Source organism: Pleurodeles waltl, chromosome 4_2 (genome assembly GCF_031143425.1).
Source record: "Pleurodeles waltl isolate 20211129_DDA chromosome 4_2, aPleWal1.hap1.20221129, whole genome shotgun sequence".
Lineage (NCBI taxonomy): Eukaryota > Metazoa > Chordata > Amphibia > Caudata > Salamandridae > Pleurodeles > Pleurodeles waltl.
Window position 1 is genome coordinate 63,182,653 of NC_090443.1, and position 21,121 is coordinate 63,203,773.

General features: G+C 44.0%; 1 protein-coding gene across 1 annotated transcript in view; it reads right to left on the reverse strand.

The window, feature by feature from the left end:
- The window catches only part of FAIM2 (Fas apoptotic inhibitory molecule 2), a 195,866-nt gene extending 176,861 nt beyond the window's left edge, over positions 1–19,005 (reverse strand). The window contains exons 1-3 of the mRNA XM_069230667.1: positions 18,854–19,005; positions 11,662–11,854; positions 642–742 (exon numbers count right to left, since the gene is read on the reverse strand). Coding sequence (XP_069086768.1) covers positions 642–742; positions 11,662–11,854; positions 18,854–18,868 — 309 coding nt within the window. The 5' untranslated portion in view covers positions 18,869–19,005. The remainder of the gene's footprint in view (positions 1–641; positions 743–11,661; positions 11,855–18,853) is intronic.
- Positions 19,006–21,121: the final 2,116 nt, after the last annotated feature.

Here is a 21,121-nt window from a genome sequence, read left to right on the forward strand (position 1 = left end):
ATTGGAAACACTACTTTCCTACAGCACACTAGTCTAAATGCACTGGGCACAAGACAGTTTCATTTTAGTTTCTAACACATCCCGCCGTGTTAAAACTCTCCGAGTAGGACATTATACTTTTCAATAAGACATCTTACAGCCTGGAATGCTGCAAGAGTGACTTTTAGAAATCTCAGCACAGACTTCTCCTAGTGCACACCTAGGTTTTCTGTCCCCTCCTGTGTGAGCCCCGTTGCGGTCAGTTACGAATCTCTTATGTTTCCCCAGGAAAAAGCTACTTGTCACTGAGGTAGATTGTTATTAATGTCTCCATGAATTCTTGATTAGCTCTTAAATCTGCTCTGTTGGAACTGTTGGCTGTAGGGGATGAACGTAGACATCCTTTGGGGGTGGTAAGGTGTTCTTGAAATCCCATATACACTTTTGCAAAAAGCCCAAACACCCCAAAGAAATACGCGTCCCTTTTCACCAAGAAATCTGAAGGGCTCTACATTAGATGTGTGAGGGTGGGGATGAGTAAGGGGCTGCAAGGTGCTACATGCAGTAGTAGATACACGGCAAAACTTGTGAGCTTGCGAGAAACAGAACATATGTTTACAGCCAAGTGGCCAGAATAAGAATTAAAATTGTGTTTGCCTTACCTTCCTTATAAATATGCGACGTACATTCTGGTCATCCCAGCTGAAAGCTGTGAGCATCTCTCTGTCGTCTTGATAATGAATGCTATAATTTGGACGTGTGTCTGGAATACGAAAAGCAGAAAGTTTTTCACAAACCAAATTTGAAACGCATTGGGTAGATTGTAATTATGCCCTCGCGAAATGTTTATTACTTGAGAAAAATCTTGCGAAATTCACTTATTGAGTATCATGAACCTTTTTTTAAATTGTCTGCCCTTCCACAATCGTGATATTTCAGTTAAGCTTTGCCTACAGTAGACTGGTTTGTGCAGAAAATATCTTGCAGGAACTATAAAAGTGCAGCCAAGAGGTATTTTCTGATTGAACTATTCTACAAACAGAAACTTGTGTGACTTTTGTACACGAGCTAATATCCTCATGCTTAATTTTAAGACGAGATACCAGACAGTACATTGCCTGCAATTCAGACAAATCTTACAAAAAGAATCCCACCTCGATGACCTTTTCTTTCAGAGTGCAAAAGCAAAATATAAGTAAAACACTGCAGAATAAAGAAGGAAGTGCAAATGCAAACAAAATCATGACAAATAGAGAGCAAATGAGAAAAACAGTGGCAACAGTCAGAGAGAAGAGAGACATGGTTCCCGCTCACTTCAAGCGAACTAGGCCATTGCTAAGTGTGGAAGGCAACAGGGGGTGTCCTGTCTTTGTCTGCTTGCCTGACAGGGTCTTGACTGACCTGGCTCAGAGCTGAAGGCGGTCATTTTCTGACAAAAAGATGCAACTTTGAAAGAGGAGAATGTGCTGTCGACAGTACCTTGGACAAGCTATGGTGGTGAATCGTGTTGGCTGAAACAAATGGGCAAATGTGCCAACTCTCAGTTATAGAACTGCCCCCTGGGCGCATCCAGTCTCCCTCTTTTGGTTCCACACAGCTGCAGCCAACTACGAGTGCATTCATGCATGGGCACTTGAATTCTGATGTCACCTGCCTGAGTGGGCATAATATCCCTCCAACAGTCCGAAAAAAAAACAGAATCAACCATGCAGTTACCTATGATCAAAAGTCTCCAAGCTATATATTTTAGTTGTCCTTGTGCTCACACAGTTTTTAGACTCTCTGTAGACTCACAGCCTTTGCAAGAGTTGTCAATGGAGCAATCCTTACATCTTTCTTGACTGCCTCAACTGGAACAAATGATGGCATGAGGCCAACTGATTTAGTTTCTTGCTGAGGGTTTCCTTATTTGGATCGGTTTCATTCTTAAATAAGTATTCATGATAGCATTGTTGTTTCTTTTGGCTGGATGGGTTAGCCTTCCTCCACACCCCCTGAGATGCTGGACAAAGTCTTTGCTCCCCTATCTCACAGCAAGAGATTTGTCAAGCAATACAACCCCGGCATGTGGGAAAACAAGTAGATTAGATGGCCTGCCCATGGAGTTTTATGCCACGTACGAGGCCCTGCTTGCACAGCAGTGGGGTTGGCCACATATACATTTTGTTGGACATGGCCTTGTTAGGAGTATTTCCCTGAAGCGTTTTGCTTTATGCTTTTTCATCCTGGCTTTTTGCTGACTCTCTTTGCGTGGCCTTAGGACTCTGGGCACATTCTCACAGTACTGCAGTCAGAAAGTGCAAGCGCCCTTCCTACATAGGCCATGAAGGGGCACGTATAAGGGCAGTTGAGGTGCTGTACCCAGGAGTGTCCTGTAAAAAGGTACTACACATAACTGGGACAGGTACGGCCCTGACTACTGGTGGGGTGCTGCACTAAGTGTGCCACACACCAGAATAGCCTGAACTACATGTATCAGGCCTGACAGTGCAGGCCTGTGGAGGCGCAGGTGCATTATAGTTATAGTTCAGTCAAGTAACTATAACTCGCCATCTGAGGTAACTATAACTCGCGCTTTTGCCGTGCACAGTTTTCTTATTGATAATTTGATTGCAAATGTTGCAGTGATAATATCAAAGATGACATACAAGATCTCATCAATGAAATAACATGTGGAGTATTTAGCTATGCATAGCGAAGGCACAAGTTATAGTTACCTTAGGGCGCGAGTTATGGCAACTTGAGAGAGCTCTAACTATAGCTGCTGAATTTCTATGGTTTTTACAAGTAAATTTAGAATGCAATTATTACATCCCTGTAATCTTTGTTTTTTTCAGTGAATGTCTAGGTTTTTTAACGTATGCGGAAAGCTTTTTCTTTAATAATTTACCTTCTAATGTCTCATTGATATTTTTATTGATGTTATAAAAGTTGTCATGAGTGCTGTAGTATCTGGGGTAATCAGCAGTGCATGGCGAGGGTGCGAGTTATAGTTACCTAAGGGCACGAGTTATAGTTACTTGAAATAACTGTAACTATAACTGCTGAACTTCTATGGTCTTGTGCAAGTAAATTCATAACCTAACTATAACGTCCCATTAACCTTTGGTTTTTAAGTGAATTTCTAAGGTTTTTTTAAATTCTCTTTCCTAGCTAAAATGTCCTTCTTTGAGGGTTGAACCTTCATGACTTCTCAATGTTTTCATCTTTCATGTTGAGTATTTTGCTTGGTTCAGATTTGATTGACATTCGTTCTAACTCTGTCTCTTGTGAGAATCCTAATTAGGATGGTATTTATGGCTCATGCACAATCAGTCGTTGCAGCAGACATCTTGCAATTTAGGATTATATGCACCCTTACCTTTTACTCTTGGTCATCACTTAGACAAATGCAGGCATGCTCATGGAGGCAAAACCCAGTATGTTGAGATGTTTTCCTTCGCACTGTTGAACCTGTCACAGTTTGAAGCTTTCACATCTTTTGCTCATTTCCGGGTTAAAGAGTGCCTTTGACACAGCCACTTTTAGTATACTCATTATCATCTTCATTGTACACTGCAACCAGGAATGTTTTACACATTTTTTCATTTGAATGATAGAGCATAGCAATCACTTCACTACAGTGTCATGTTTCCTCATAGCCCTGAAGTAATTATTCAGTCCATCCATTCCCAGAGATGGACAGCTGTTGTGTTGTATAGCAAAATGGGTTTTGCCCATTTAATCCACCCAGATGTTTCGCTTTTTGATTTCTTGGTTTTGGACTTTTTACTGTAGGTGAGACTCACTACTTGTGTCTCAACCACAGTAAGCACATGGTAAATGGACTGCTCGTTTTTATCTCCAGTGTCCACCTTTTAAGATAAGGACTCTGAAATACAGTTACAGCAAGTGGCACTGGCCAGGTTACACATGAACATGTGTGCACATATGTGTGCACTGTTTTGCAGGCTGCATGTGTGAGACTGCAGTTGTGTGCAGCCTGGTATCTGCACACTGGTAGACTTGCACAAGAAAGGAATCTGCAGGTTAGATGTAGTCTTGGGGTAAGCCTTATAATGTTAGTTGACACTCTTAGGTAAGGTCAAGGTCAGTAGGGTTTACTGGTTTATCTGCAGTGTCACTGTATTTTACACATATCGGAAATCTGCCCTAAAATGCAGTTTCTCTTCTCTTAGGCCTACACATTCCAGTAAGGTATCAAACTGGGGTAAAACTATACAATCCCAAGAAACCTACATATACACCCTATGGGTAGTCCAGAACTTTCATATTTCTCTCAGCTTACGATCAGATTTCAAGCCTTTTCCCACCCTCCTGGGCCAAGTTAATATTCCTGCTCCCCAGCAGAGAGAACAAAGACCTCCCCACACAAAAGGAGCAATTAACAGTTCTTTTCTCAGCTGCTGGGGTAGACAGGTGGTAAAGAAAAGTTGCATCTGTTAATTAGCTGTAACACTAGGGTTTGGGCAGCCCAGGCCTACTGAATAAAGAGGGAAGCCCGGACCTCTGGGCCAAAACAAGAGGGGATTTTCCTTTGATGTTTTGGTGGGAAAGTCCCTAGCAGTGATGTCAGCTAGGGGGTGGAGATGAGGCCCCCATTGAAGATGTGCACAGAGACCACTTGGTGGCATCATCTTGGACTGTCCCAGCATGCAGAGAAGGAGAATTGGGACAGGTGTGAGGGGGTGATGTGGCAACCTAGGATTGGCCAAGGGTGCATGGCATATAGAACTTTTTACCCCAGTTAAAAAACTCTTGCAGAGGAGAGAGAGAATTGGACACTGGATTGGAGTGACTCTACTGACATTTAGAAGGACAGGCCCCCAGATGCCCTAATGGACAAAGGACTCTGCCTGCAGTTGATACCAGGAACAGTGATTACTCTAGGAGCAGTGAAGCTGGTTCCCTCACACTCCCTAAGGACCAGTTGGGGAAAGATCTAGGTTTCTGTGCCCCAGTAGTAGAAGAGGAGCACCAGAGATCACAAAAAAGAGAAAAAGCTGGCACAGGGAGCCAGTGGAACCAGCTCCCTGCACCATGTACCACCTTAGAGGCCAGGAAGCCTGTTAAAAAGGCTTAAGGTGGCTAGGGATCACCACTAGAAGCAAACTGAACCCAGACTCAAGCTAATATGCCTAAAGGGGATTGAGATATCAAAGGGAAAAGAACTTGACCTTTGATCCCCTGCTTGAGTGACAGAGCCCGGGAGGGCAAGGGACTAGTACAACTTTCAATAATAATTAATGCTCCCGGAGGGGGCATGTATGAGGCCCACTCCCCAGAGCTTAATAGTATGCCAAGAAGGGGCCCAGGACCCCATTCCCGGGCCCCAAACAAAGAAAGAAGTAGGGGGAGTGTAGTTGCGTCTCACCACCCACAACAGAAGGTAGCGGCCTGAGACCCAATCCCCAGGCACTGGACATGGAAATACCAACGGGAAACGCCGTCACATCCCTACAATGGCGGGTGTCCACAACAAAGCAGAGTACCCTGACCGCATGGAGTGGGCATGGAGAATCCCGATGCCGGCTCCGGCAGTCAATAAAGCTGGCTGAGGGGAGCTGGCTGGGCAGCGCAGGAGTGGGCTCCCCTTGCTGGTTTAATAAAAGAAAGTCAGGATGGCCGGGTAGGACTTGGCACCTCCTATAAAGTGCCATAGAAGGAGAATGAAGATGCAGGCAGGAAACCCCATGCAATAAAAACTAGCTTGGCCAGAACCTCTCATTAAATATTCACTCCCCAGGAGGGAGCACCCCATAATGCCCTGCAGAGCTGTGATGGTCCAAAGCTTCTTCTTTGTGGTAGCTCCAGAAGGGCAGTGGTACCAACAATGTTTTACAGGAGAATATTTTTTTTTTGGGGGGGGGGGGCTGTGGGAGTCACAGCTGTCCCAAATTTGAAAAGTGCCCCTAGGTTTGCAGAATCAATTAATTTAGTAACCCTCCCCCCAATGATTCTTCTTAACATTTCAAGTACTCCTAAGGCTTGAACATTTTTTCTACAGCTTGGCAGTGCAGGGAATGCAAGTAGCTTGGCCTATGATTGCATGTTTTGTTGCCTAAAGTAGTTAATGGAAAAAATATATACATGCTGTTTAACAATATTTTATTAATTACTTTATTGCTGACAGTGACCTTTCATAAAATATTGTAAGTGCTTTATTGATAACAGTGGTTGCAGATAAAACATGGTTGCTGATGTCAATTATCTAGAGAAGGTTTTCTTACAGGTGATTTTTGGTCTTCTAATGTGGTAAGCCAATAGGCCTGAATTATTTAAAGTGACACCCACCTTCATTGTAATGTGCTATCTGGAACAGGTTTGGGGGTAGGGTGTTTTCTGAGGGCCATGATCTACTAGGGTCAAATGTAGTTTAATATGCCATCAAAGGTATTTCCACAATCTTTATGTATATATTTCTAAAATGGCTTGCAATATTTGGCAGTCTGTGTAATAAATATACTTTTCCTTTTCTAACGAAAAAGTACAGACTATACTATCATTTATTGAGTGTTAATGTTATGTGCCAGTGAATAGTTATTACAAGCCCACACCACCTCCCCTGAGTAGGCCTTGGGCTGCTCTGCTTCGCTACCCTGAGAAAGTCAAGCGCTACATTGGTGTGCTCGGTTCCCAGTGGGGGAGGGGGGCATTGTGGACCTATTGCTTGCATAGGCCTCACGTCCTGCACAACTAATAGCCATATTTCCTTACATGTGGGAAGCATGTCTGCTGAACTGGGGCTGTAGTTTGGCTATCACACATTATGCATCTCTTCTGCAGCTGGTTGTATCTCAGGTTTGTCAGCACACATGACCTAGCCTCCTCCGTGTATGTTTGCACTCTAGCTGTCCTTCCCTATCTTTCTTTCTTCCTGCCTCTTTATTTTTTATCATATTATATTCTTTTCTTTTTAGTATTTGTTTGGTAGGGTTGGACGAGAGTGTCAATCGGGACAGCCACTTCACTTGTGTGATGTCTGTCATGCTTCAGCCCCCGCGATGATTTATCCCACGGGATGAAATTATTGGATAAATATTACCTATATGGAACTGATGCCTCAGAGTGGCATCTATCCCTGTTTCCTAAGCTATGCATAACAGCATGGGTACTCGATGTCCAATGTAAGACATCCAAGGAGACTAGGACGTAAAAAAAGATAGCTAAAGGAGATGAGTTAATTATGTAAAGCAAACAGGCTGTTCAACACGAGGTGTAGCCAGTCTGGTGGCCTATTGTAGGCCTGACTTGTTTTTACTTTTTTAATTTACAAAAAAATCCATGCTCTCTAGCTAAGGGGTCACTCTCAGAATTCCCTTCTACCTGTCCAGCTTACTTCCTGCCCGCTTCTTGATGCTGGCAGCAGTGGATGTAGCGTGGCGTGCTGGCACACCAGAAGTATAAAGAAACCACATTACCTTGCGAAGGCCTCAGGCCAGCATTTGTGCGGAAGTGACTGCAGGAACAAGGGGTGGCAGTCTATCCAGAAGCGTGGCCTTTATTGTCTTGGGAAATAAAACCTATAGTAGTATGAGTCACACATTACAATATTAAATTCAAGCCATTGGAAAGAGCACTCCCACGTTTTGGAGGCTCCCATTTTAGGGCAAGCCCACTGCAAGTAAAGTTGCAACAATCTAACAGTGATATACTGCTTTACACACTCAAATGTCTACACCTGGGCAAATGATGTTATTAAGATCCAGTGGATGGTCCTTTAAGGAGGGTTTTAGGTGGGATTAAAAAGTGTGTGCTGGGGGGAAGCTCTAAAAGGTTGTGGCCTATGTAATTAACGGCGTGGCTTAAACATGTCCTGTGATTCTGACAGTGTGGCACCCAATAGTATTTTGGTTCCTCTTTGAGCTTTCTGTTATTGTTTCCAGATATACAACTGACATACACGTAAAATCAACCATGACTACTGGCTTTGTTGATGATTGCTAGCTGTTTAAGATAAATGAATACACAACAATGATTTTATTTTAAATCATATTGAAAATGTTCGAATACTGAAATTGTGAGACTTCTAAATAAACATTACTGAGGCCTGTAGGAGGGAAAGTGGTCATCAGAGTGTCTCAATCACTCCCAATATGTTCATTCTATGTTAGACATTTAGGGCCATGTCTTTCCAAAGTTTATCCATCAGCATATCTTAAACCTCATCTCTTCCATCTTTAGCACCCTCTTTTTGTTGTCTCCTGAAAGTAGTCCCTTGCATCTCTTCACTTCGTTGCCTCCCAAACACACAACACACCCATTCACCAGTAAATACTGCCTTTTCTTTTACCTTGTTAATATTTTGACAACTGTCGACCTTCTGCACACACATCTGCATAGAATCACAATTCCAACTGGAATACAAGACCATTGCTCTGTGCGCCCTGCAGAGAAGCCAAGGACTGCATGACCAGGTATTCTAAACACCTTTTTGGTCCACTGACATTTACTCGAAGAAACTCACACTTACTTCAGCCTCAACTCCACTACCCTAAGGGCCACACATACAAAGCATTATTCTAGTTGCAAACGGCCTGAATCACAGAATTGGCCTGTTTGCGACTAGAAAAATAATTTTTGGGATGTACAAAGCCCAAATTGCCGTTCCGCACCTTATTACCGTATCACAATTTGGGTTTTGCGATTCGGTATTAGGAAGGGGCGTGTTCAGGGAATCCCTTCCCAATACCGAATCTGAATGCTATGTATGATTGTTTTTCGATCATGAATGCGGTCGCAAAACAATCGCAGTTAACACCAGTTTCAAATTGGTGTTAACCCATTCACAAATGAGAAGGGGTCCTAAGGGACCCCTTCCCCTTTCTGAATGGAAGTAAAAATATTTTTTTAGAGCAGACAGTGGTCCCACTGACCACTGCCTACTCTGAAAAAATGAAAAAATGAAAAGAAATCTTTTCATTTTTTCTTTTTCAAATGCATTCCGTTTCCTTTAAACAAAATGAGCTGCATTTAAAAAACTAAACTGCTTCTTTTTAAAAGCAGTCGCAGACATGGTGGTCTGCTGTCACCAGCAGGCCAACACCCCTGTGAGTACGGCCATTCCCAATGGGGTCGCAAATTGCGACCTACCTCATAGATTTTGATGAGGTAGGTCATTTACGACCACTATTGGGAATCGCAATTAGTGTACTTAACACTGTTGTACATTCTGTTTTGTGACTTGCAATTTGCTATTCTCAAAGGTAAGTCGGGTGTCTGACAAGGATGGGGGCTGGGAGGGTGGGGGGTGTTGTGTGTGACTATGTGGTGTCTGCATGTGTGTATGATTGTGTGTGCGCATGTGAATGCGATTGTGAGTGTTGTAGCGATTGCGTGCTCGTATGCGTGTGAGTGAATGAGTGTATGAATCATGAAGTGAGTGTGTGTCTGCATGTCAGTGCGTATGGGTGTGACTATGCATCTTTGGATGTTTGTGTGTATGCATGCCTGAATGCGTGTGAATTTGTGTGAGTGAATTTGTGTATGGATGAGTGTGAGTGAAAACGTGTATGGATGAGTGTGAGTGAATGTGTGTATGCATGAGAGTGAGTGAATGTGTGTATGGATGAGTGTGAGTGGATGCATGTATGGAAGTGTAAGTGAATGGGTGTATGCATGGTGCGTGTGGGTGTATGTGTGTATTTATGTGGGGAGGAGGGTGGATGTCACCGTGACAGTAGGAGGTTGGGGGTTGCTATGTGTGTAGGGCAGCGTGGGGGATCAGGTGCCCGCTGGGTGGGTGGGGGAGCAGTCTATCAGTAACAGGGAAGGAATTCCCTGTAACCGGTAGCCCTTCAGCCATGGTTTTCTAGCGGTGCTACCGCCGCGGAAACCATGGCGGTAGGCAGGCTAATAATGCCGCCAGCAGTCTGCTGTGGAGCGGTGGGTCAGAGATGTAAATTTCCGGCCCGACGGTTCATACCGCCATAGTGGTATGAGTGGGAATGTGGCCGGATGGCAGCGGCTAACCCGTCTTACTCATAATGTGGCGGTATACACTTCCAGCCTGTCAGCGCTGATACCGCCACATTAACCCTGGTGGTCAAAAGACCCCAGGGTCATAATGAGGGCTTAACTTTTTTAGGGAATGGAAGATTAAACACGCAAAACATGAAATAGAATGACGACCTGAATGCAATATGCAAAATGAAACGTAAAACACTTGAAGTTCTTGCAAATTTCACATTTTAGCTGAAGAGCATGCCAAATAAATTATATCTATCCAACAGATAAATCGATTTTGCCTACGTAGGTACCGGTATGCAAACATTTTTTTTCATAGCTTTTCAGTAATTTTGACTTAAGATAAAACAGTGTAGCACATATATTAGTAATGATCAGGCTAGGTTGGGGTATCAGTATTTTGCTTAGGGTCTATAGAAGGTGAAGTATCTCATGTGAAAAACATTGTGTCCACTACAATGACTACCATTTCATCATCAAAGGAACTAGATTTGGAGCTAAGGTCAACAAAAACAAGATTGCTAGGTTCAATTCCTCAAAGATTGTTGGAAAATAGCACAGAGGATGGAAGTGATGTGAGCAATGCTTACACAGAACTGTGTTTTAATAGGTCAAGCTAAAAGTGGACTTTGAGTTTAATGAGTTTGACTACTGTGTTCAGTCCTTTTCACAGGTACAGAAAAGATTGGTCCACTTTCAGACTCTAAGAATGCTAGCCATACTTCTTTATCAAAATTCAAACAATTTGACTGTATCTAAATCCGAAGCCACCCTTGAGTTTAAGACGTGGATGAATGGATTCTTCTAGTCCATCCTCTGGGAGTCTCTATTGCTGGCAAATTGTAGTTGAGTTACAAACTTCCTATCACTTCCTGGAGTAAGTCTTGACTATTTGATCAGCTTTATTTGGACAGCCAAATGTATAACCGGAGTATTGTAATTATTCAAGTGGAGCGTAACAGCCCGTGGGGTTTGAGGTGACCAGCGCAAAACAACAGTACCTACAATGCATACTGCACATTAACCATTGACTGCTCTAGGACCAGCGAGTGTCACAATGATGAATTGAAGTCATGGTATGGACTGCAAAACACTCTTTGCATTTCGCCCTAAGGATCTTAAACTGCTAAGGGAGAGACTTCAATTCTACAGTAGAATAGGGCAAACTCACCACAAGTTAGGATTGAAGCTATGTGGATGTGCATTCAAAAGTGAGCAACATTACAAAGATGCTCCTAGTATCGGCAAAACATCAGGCCCTGTTATCTTTTGACGAGGAATGTGCTCAAGAACTCATGAAAAAGACCACAATTTCATCAATATTTGTCAGTGTATATTCACAAATTCTCTCACGCTGACCCAGTTAAAAATTGGGTGGTGGGGTAAGGTGGCAGCAGTGCTATAACAATTTAGAATGATAAATTAATAATATAAGTTTGAACTTTAATATGTGGATCAGTCAAATGCAGATCTGGTGTACTGTGATGCTTCTGAGGGTATGGTGGAGGGTTGGGGAGCATGGAGAAGGTGTTACACTCTAAGACCATTAGGGCTTTTATGTTGCCTATTGCGCCAATGGGCAGGAAGATAGAAAAGTTTGAAGAGGACTACACAAAATTCCGAGCTCTTAGTGCCAGAGAGAACGTAACAAATTCAAGGAGTCAGTATGTTTCCTCTGTCCTAATCTGAGCCAAAGTAAAAAACTAAACAACTTACTAGAGTCCACGTATGCCCAGCTAGGATGGAGAGGTGCTGATGGCAGTGGAGGTGGGAAGGACCCATCTTTGGTCAGTGTCCCAGACGTAGCCTCTTCATAGGTAGGAGGGGCCGATGGAACAGGAGTGCCTGTCTGCCCCCCTCCATTTACAGATTGGCCTTCAGGATTCTGCTGCTTGTTACTCACGGAGACCTGAAAAACACAAAAATGGGAACTGATTTATGGGCATGTTTCAATATATTGCAGTTGCAGATACTACAATTTCAAATCTTTGGAAATGATTGCGAAGAATGTGGATTTACTTATTTCAGAAGATATCGGGTGATCTTTTTTCCAATGGCTTGCCAATGAATCCCAGCCATTGAGTAATGCAAAAAATATTTCCAGGGTGCTGTGGTTAAAGTGTAAAAGCCTCACTCAGATGGAGTCTGCTTGTGGTCAATAAGAACCCATGAAACTCTCTTTGTTGTAAAATAATCTAGCTTGTTGAGATTTGCACCACCTTTTGCTGACTGTAGCATCAAATTCCAGAATGAATCTTAGGGGGCACTTTTACTTTATATCTCACTATATAGGCAACCAAAACAAGGGGAGGGAAGCTAGTATCTAGGTCTGGCGAAATTTTCAGCACACAATGTAATCTCACATACTTTCAGGCATTTCACTTCTTACGTAAAATGACTGAATTTATGCCATTAAATCACATTGGTAATTTCAAGTTTATTCAGGTAAAAATCCTATTGCAGAGCACAGGAATGTGTAAGAAAATAATACATTAGCTGTTGTTTGTTACACTTGTGGTTTTTGCTTTATGTTATTAGCACAAAACACACTCTTGCATCCAAAATGGACGGGAAGCTGCATTTCGCCAAATTCACATTTTGCATAATTTTGTGTACTTTCACTTAGCTTTTAAAAAATGTTACATTAGTACGCAAAAGGAAATCACCCAAATTTCACACACCTCTGCTAGTAACCATCAATGTAACCAAATGGGGCCCTACTTCTGCTGCTGATCAATAACTACCTAGTAATGCCCCAATTGAAAAATACTGAGTGCTGGCAGTCTTCTGCCTGCCATATTATGGTCACTGCCGGATTTCCACCACACTTTGGGTGGAAATCCGGCAGTAACCATGCTGGCAGGCAGCGACACACTGACGCTGCTACCACCAGCACAGCCCTGCCAGTAGGACGCCGCCAGCATTATTATGACCATTAATACAGCCTAGTGGCGTCCTGCTGGCGGGGCGCTGCTGGCGGTAGCAGTACCCCTTCCCTGCCGGACAACCTCCCCACCAGACAAGGTAAATCAGGCGTCCGACAGGGGAGGGGGATGGGAGGGTGGGGGTGTTGTGTGTGAGTGTGTGGTAACTGCATGTGTGTCTGAATGTTTGTGTGCGTGTGTGAATGCAACTGTGAGTGTTGTGGTGTATGTGTGGTCGTATGCGTGTGAGTGAATTCTTGTATGAATGTTCAAGTGAGTGCGTGTCTGCATGTCAGTGTGTATGCGTGTAAGTATGCATGTTTGGATGTCTGTGTGTATGCGTGCCTGAATGTGTGTGAGTATGTGTGAGTTAATGCGTGTATGGATGAGTGTTAGTGACTGGGTGTATGAAAGTGTCAGTGAATGGGTGCACACGTAGTGCATGTGGGTGTATGTGTGCATGTATGCGGGAAGGGGATGCTGTGACAGTTGAGGTTGGGGGGTGCTATGTGTGTGGAAGGGGTGGGGGGTCAAGTGCTTGCTGGAGGGGTGTGGGGGAGCAGTCTACCGGTGACAGGGAAGGAATTCCATGTCACCGGTAGCCCTACCGCCCTGGGTTTCGTGGTGGTGCTACTGCCACAGAAACCATGGGGTTGGCTGGCTCATAATGCCGCCGGCCGTCTGCTGTGGACCACCGGGTCAGAAATGTACATCTCCGGCCCGGTGGTTCATACCGCCATGGCGGTATGAATGGAGATGTGGCGGGTTGGCAGCAGCCAACCCGCCACACTCATAATGTGGTGATAAACACCGCCAGCCTGTTGGCGATGATACCGCCAGGGTCATAAAGAGGGCCTGAGTCTGTATACCTATTTAGTTATAATTTACAGTATTTTTACATTGGTTCCATGTTAGAGTTTTAGTAAGAAGGCTAAAAGAAAGAAAACTGTGATGCATTGTTTTTGGTGCTGAGGAAGGTGCCATTTTAAGCTCTCATTTGAGGCAGCGCATGCGCTGCTGCTTGCGAGACATTTTTTAGCTTTCAAGGAGCTTAGAACACACCCATTGTTTACCTTTGGTTGGCTTCTTTTCTACTTTCATTGCTTCTCTTTGGTCAGTGCATGCGGGCTACTCTTCCTGTTTATGCATTTGTTGCTTCTTTAGTGCATGGCCCAAATACTGCTTCCTTGCACAGTGAGTGCCATTCTGCTGCTCATGCATTCAGGACCAGGCTACTTTTCCTTTTATTTGCAGCAAGCCATAAGACTGCATGTGCTTGAAAGTCATCTCCCTCCCATCCTTCTATCCCTTCCACCTACGTATTATTGCTCGCCCATCCGCTCCATGTTATTCCATGCCCCTCCCATGTTCGCTGTGTTATTGATTGTCTGTTCCTACACCTCTCTGTGTTGTTGTTTGTCCCTCCAATACTCCCGTTCATCTCTGTGTTGTTGCTTGCCACTTCTACCTTCCCTCATTGTTGCTTTGCCCCCCACACCATCCCCTATTTTTGCTTGCCCCCTCCAATTCTCCTGTCCCATCAGATAAAATAAGCATTAGTTGACACAAGAGCTATTGGTTTTGTCAATGATTTCTTTAGCCATGTTATACAGCAAGCAGTGCGGCTAGTGTGCAGCATGGTTGAAAGTAAAGAAAGAAAACACAATGACGCAGCCAGCGCTGATCGTGCCTTAGCCCTTTTTATTTTTTACTTTCAGCCATGCCGCACAAAAGCCATACTGCTGTACAATATGGCTAACAAAACATTGACAAAGCCACTAGCTCTCACATAAGCAATACCTATTAGCTTTAACAATGCTTGCTTTTTCCTGTGTTCCAGGCAACATTCAGGCAGTTAAGGGCACCATATTAAATCTACACAGGCAAATGTTAGGTAAACAAGGCCTAGTGGGATGTGCAATTAGGTCTGTCCCAGTTTCTGGCTCTGGTCCTACCAGGTAGATATTTACCAGCCAGAAACCAACTAATATGCTATATTTCGATGTTGAACATCTGTCTGGGATCTGTTTTTCAATATTGGAGACTTTGGAATGCTGCTTACTATAATATTCTCAAATAAGGGATATCTGTCACGTTTGTGGCAGAGTACCTGCACGTCAACCCTTCATCATGCCACAAGTTGTCAAAATTATTACAACTTGTAAGTTCATCTTGCATGTGCAAAAAGACCTGATGTACGAGGTCGATGATTGTACAGCTTATGACCCTGCGCTCATTAAGTCATTTAATTATACAGCACATTTCTCCGTGTACTCTATGTACAATGGCCACTTTAGCAGGTTTCAAGAAAAACGTGATAAACCCTTTTGAATTTCAAAAGTTAAGTCCCAAGCACCCATGAAACTTTGAAACCGTGTTGGTGCAGAGTTGTGACATTTATTCTGAATCAGACTGAGTGTGAAATAGTTTACAGAAGAGCAAGTGATATTTTCTCAGGATGGCAGTGAATAGTTGCAATATAATAAGTCCATGTGCCCTACTGAACCCCATGAGACGTTTAACTGATTCAACACCGCTTTTGATCTTACACAGAGTCCCAAACAGTCATATGGCTTGGCTAGATCTCCATATGTCTAAATTATATCCAAAAAACTAAGAATGGAGTGTCCCCAACTCTCGCGAGGTCTGGCTGTTGCGTTTCATTTGCCATTTCAGGTCCAAAGGGTAACATGACGGCTGCTTTTCCTCAATGACTGACCTTCAGAGCTAAGCCCTTACACCAGGAACAGTATCCGTGAGCTAAAGGGGGGAAACTTTTTCAAATTAGTTTTAAATGACTTTACATTCAAAGAAAAATAACAAAGGCTTACTTTGAGACTGGAGAATTTCTCACAATAGTTTAGCTATGACCTAAACCCTGATCTAGGGAAGAAACACAGCTCAAGTTGCAGAAGAGAATTGCCACGCTGCACTGTCGTTGTTTCGGCAACAGGTAAAACGATTTAAATCAGCAAATTGCAAAAGGTGGCAGAAGTATGTTTCTTAAGTTCCATGTTTTGGCAAAAGTACACACGTGTGATATGTACTATTGTAATAAGATGTTTCCCAAAATCTTCTGCCTTAAGTTAATTTAAATAATTGTAGTGGAGGCACATATAACATCCTAGCCCGTCATCTGTGTGTCGGTGAGTCTCATTTTTAAAAATGGGTGCGAAACCCAGTTTGACTATTTTGCGAAAAGACCCCAGAGCTGCCAAACCATGCTTTGTAAATACAAATCCATACTTTGCCCTCAAGTGGAGATCCTCATAAAATGGAGATTGACCCAGAATGAAGAATCATAGTGAACGACCCGTCTTGCAAGGCCTGGTTCTATAATCGAGGCTTTCTCCCTTACAGGGGCCATCTGATCCTGCTCACATTGTGGAATATTCCAAGAGAAGCACAGGAGCATTTGGTTGAGACAAAATTTCTAGGAACATTTCGAAAGAGCAACACCAACTTCCTAGAATCTTAAGTGACTTCATGCTGAAGTTCCAAGAACAGCCAGTTCACCTACCATTGAGCACGCAATTTGAACCGATGTAACTCTGTGAAGCTCCAAACATGTATGTTCTTTCAATTATAACTCTCTTTGAGGAAGCTAGGGCTACATGTTTAGTGACCAGAAGACTGACACAGCTAACTTCTGACTTGTGACTCGAAGTACTGGGACAACCCTTCTGCTGCTAGAGATCTGACTCCTGTCTTGCTGCTTTGTCTGGTGCTTCAAAGATCTTCTCAGAATAGTTTGGTTGGTGGGTGAGTACCAGAGAAGCAGCCTCCGGAGAAGAGTTCATCAGAGGGTCTCTATTCAACTCCTACTATTATTTTGAATTTTTAAGGTATTCTGCAGCCAATCATTATTAAACCAGGATCACAAAACCCATAAAGCAAGGGAAAAAACATGGACTGGAACAGATAGTCACCAATGGGCCTGAGAGGTCTTGGCAGATATGGGGAAGGGGAAAGGGAAAGGGGCATTATATCCAAAGCTCAGCACTGTTGCAGTGTCAACATTAATTTACAGATTAACCATGCAAACGTCACTTTTATTTATTATTAATTATGAGGCAACTAACAGAAAAATGCGATTAGACAGCGCCAAATGCTACATAAAAAAAACTATGAATATATGTTCTTTTTTTCCTGGACCACATTATTTAAGCTTCCATTCAGTTGTTCGTGGCACCTGGCATTATCTGAAGAACTTGGATTTAAATAATAGTGTTTTTTTTTAGTCAAACCCACAAAAAATGCTGTAAAGCCTGGATTTAAGGCACTTTCTCACAGGAGGCTTTGCACGTTGTCCAACCCAGATATGTCTACATTTGTTTTTGCTCCATACAAGCACACACAGACAGAGATAGCAGGCAACTGTTTCAAGGAGGCACAGCCTTCTATCTCACAAAGATCATGTTCATGAACGGTTTCGTCTACCCAACGTCTCTTTCTCGCGGAAACACCCAGGTTGACATTATTAGGCATGTTTTCCCATCGTGCATTTAATACATAGACGTTAATCTCCCTAATAGGCTGCCGCTTAAACGTAGGGTTTAATCGACCCTGACAAGAAAACAATTACAATTATTTTCGTCTGTCAATATTGTAGTGTGTTGTGGATAATACCTTCATTTTTTAAAAAATACCTTAGTGTGAATTAAGGTAAATAACGTCTTACTGGACTGGAATGGAAGAGGGCAAGCGCAAGATTCCAGTGGGGCAAGTGTCACCAAAGCAGGAGGACACTGGGTGTGGGCAAGTGCCACCTATTCCGGGTGACAACGGGGCAAATGTGTCTATCTTAAGATGTCAACGAGGCAGATCCCATTTCTCAGGATTGGCATAACAATGTCCGACATAAATTCGACTTTATTAAAGAACTGAGGCAAACAATCTAGAGTCGCCGAGGGTCGTGCGTTTTAAACTGAGGGTAGCAAAGAGACTCGAATCCCCACGTCAAAGAGCAGAGGACCAGGTGTAACGCATGTAGCATGGCAGACGCCTCCATTTCGTGGTGATAGGGATGGGGAATCTGAGCTGCTCATCACTGTGAAAAGGGGCTATTATCTCCCTAGGGATGGCATAAGTCACCGACGGAACGTCGCCACGTCAAAACAGCAGTAATGCAGCTGTTGTGGCCACTGGATGCCACGTCAGTGACAAATCAAAGAGGAGTGGGGGCAAGTGTTTTCACCCCAAGGTATCAGAGGAACAGGGGCTCGCACTTGGTGACAGAGGGACTGGTGCTGTTACCTGAAGATGGAAGAGGGACAGACGTTCTCGTAGTGGGACGCCAGAGGGCAGACACCGGCTGAAACTAGACACGACTCAGGTTATAATATGAAGCATGTGGTTCGATACAGAATATGGACTGAGAGGTACGTCAGAGAGGAGGGCAGGAGAAGAGTGCAGAGGGGCTACAAGTAGGGAGAGAGTCGTATCTGTTTCACTGGGGGAGCTTGGGCATGGGCAGGGAGAACGGACATGTGGAAAAGGAGTGAGGCACTTTTGCTCTGACTGTTACTTCTTGAAACGTCCGAAATAGCCCCTGCCTGTGGCCAAACATTAAAACAGGGACATCCATCTTTTTAGTGTGGGGGGTGGGGGTTTGTGGAATGGAAGGTTTTAGGCAGACGTAGTTCTCTTTTAGCTTTGAGGGCCACGGTTAGGCTGGGCATAAATAGCACAAGTTGTTCTTTTTCTTGGAGCGGGTAGAAGCAGGGTTGGTGTCTAGTAGGGCCTGCCTGGCCTTTTTTGAAGGAGTAGAGATGGACTCTAGCTGCGGTTGGGGCAGGACAGAGATTAAGTCATCAGTTCCATGGGGGTCTGGAATAACAGAATGACAGAACCCTGTCCTCGTCTCATCTTGGGGTCAGAGGGGGCGCTATTGCTTCGGTTGAAGCTTTTGATGGCCTCAGCCACCTCTTTCATGAACAGTGTCCATCCTCTTCGTATTAGTGGGCACGGGGCAGCATCCTTACCTTGCCCTGAGTCATGCTGGCTCCCGGCTAATCTCCTCGTGGAGAAGCCCTCCTTTGCTGCACTGAGAGGTCCGCTGGTGCGGCCGATGATGAGCTCTGTGCTCTGGCAGTTCTGCCTGTGCTGCTGCAGTCTGTGCCCAGAGGATGCTTTCACATTCTAGCAACATCCACCGGGCTCCAGAGCACACAGTAGGACTGTACCATCTGCGGGCAGCAGAAGAGGGGGCGCGCGGGGGCGGGGGCACTGCGGCTCTGAGCGGCCACGAGACAGGCAGGATTAGAGCGAACGGCAGCACGAAAGAGGCCAAAGTCAAGAGCGAAGCAAAATTCAGAGAGCAGGGGAGGGGGTGAGGCAAAGGCCTCGGTGATCCAGTGAAGAAGAACAGAGAATGGAGGGATTGTTTGGGGGGGGGGGGGGGAAGGGGGCTGGAGGGGTCAGAGAGTGAGCCACAGAGTAGCAAGACGAGGGATGGAGGCCAAGATACAGAAAGTAAGAGCAGGGGCCTAGTGTGAGCCTGGGGAGAGTGATGGCTTGGAAAGGGGTTGAGGTATGAGGGGCAAGAGACAGGGAGACGGTGGGTGGGAAGAAAAAGGCCTGGGTCAACTAACAGAGGCAGAGGATTTAGAGTGCAGGGAAGAATGAAGGGAGGGCAAGAATTCGAGCGGCGGGGAAGAAGAGATGAGGTCAGAGAACTGAACACAGAGAAGAAGATCGAGGGACAGGGGCCAAGAAACAGAAGGCAGTAAATGCAAGGGCCTGTGATGAGCCACGAGAGAGGAAGAGAGAGTAGAAGGATGAAGGCTGAGAGGCAGAAGAGAGCAGACACCGGGTAGGAGGGAGCAAGAAGATCGTTGAAGCAGCTCATTTAATGGGTTGGAGGTGAGGAGACAGAAGAGGGCAGGGCCAGGGAGGGGGTAGGAGTTATGGCAAGAGAAAAGGTGAATGGAGGGGATGGGGCAGAATTGGGCAAAGGCAATGCACGAGCAGACGTGAGATCCGGAGGGAACGGAGATCAAGGATGAAGGGGACAGTGGGTAGCAAAGATGCAGGAGTGAAAGCCATAGAGAAAAGAGATAGGGAAAGAGGCACGAGATAGAAGAGGGCAGACAGGACACGGTGGATAGGTAAACGTGCCAGGACAGAGAGACAGAGATAGGGGCAGGAAGGTAGAAGAGATGACAAATGTCCTTAGAGCAATAATCGGCAAGGGGGAAGAAGCAGCAAAGTGGATGAGGGTGAGAGGGCAGGGGGGAGGAATAGCAGAGAGGGTGTGAACGAGGAGAAATATATAAATACAGAAGAATATAGCTCCATTTTAAAGTCAACAATCCATATTGCATAAATCAACAGTAGGTTACATCAAAATAAGGGTTAAACAGGGATAAGCTACATATGAGCAATATATTCACTCATTATTCAATCCATTATTAAAATTATATTTATCTACATAACTAACTCCTTGACAGGGATGAAGGAGCAACAAACATGTACTAACAAATCAAAATACAGATTTCATGCTCTGGGCAAAGAAGAAACATACAGACTTAAAATATATTTAAAACAATTCTATCTCACAGTAAACTCAGAATCTGCGACACATATAAGAATAGGATATACGATGAAACAGTCCCGAAGAGTCAAATTTCTGTCCACTTCAATGTGTTTTGCGGGACCCATCATCAGTCCACGAGTGAGCTTTCAATAATATGATTCCTCAAGGCTAAAACGAATACTAAGTGCTACACTGCGAGACGTTACATCTGGAGTACGTACTTTGAGTACGTACATGGGGAATACCTTAATATCATGGTCTTTTTTATCAGGAGTGGCTGTACTTCACAGGTTTGGTGGAAAGTATTATTTCGAACCTTGTATACACATAGACACACACACAAATATATAAGCATATCAATTTGTTTATATATGTAAATATTGTTATATATATATGTTTATATATATATATATATATATATATATATATATATATATATATATATATATAGAGAGAGAGAGAGAGAGAGAGAGAGAGAGATGGTTAATTTTAATTCTAAATATCTTTTTTTAAATGCAAATTAGTATTATTTATTTTTTCTACTTTATATGAATTAATGTTAAATTGCCCATCCCCGAGTCATGGGCGTCGATTCACCGAAATGCCAGGGGTAGCGGATGTGACATCATGCACAATTTAGCCTTAATGAAATGACAGGAAGTGATGTCGCAATACCTTCACCCGATGACATCACAATAATTGCACCCACTCTTAC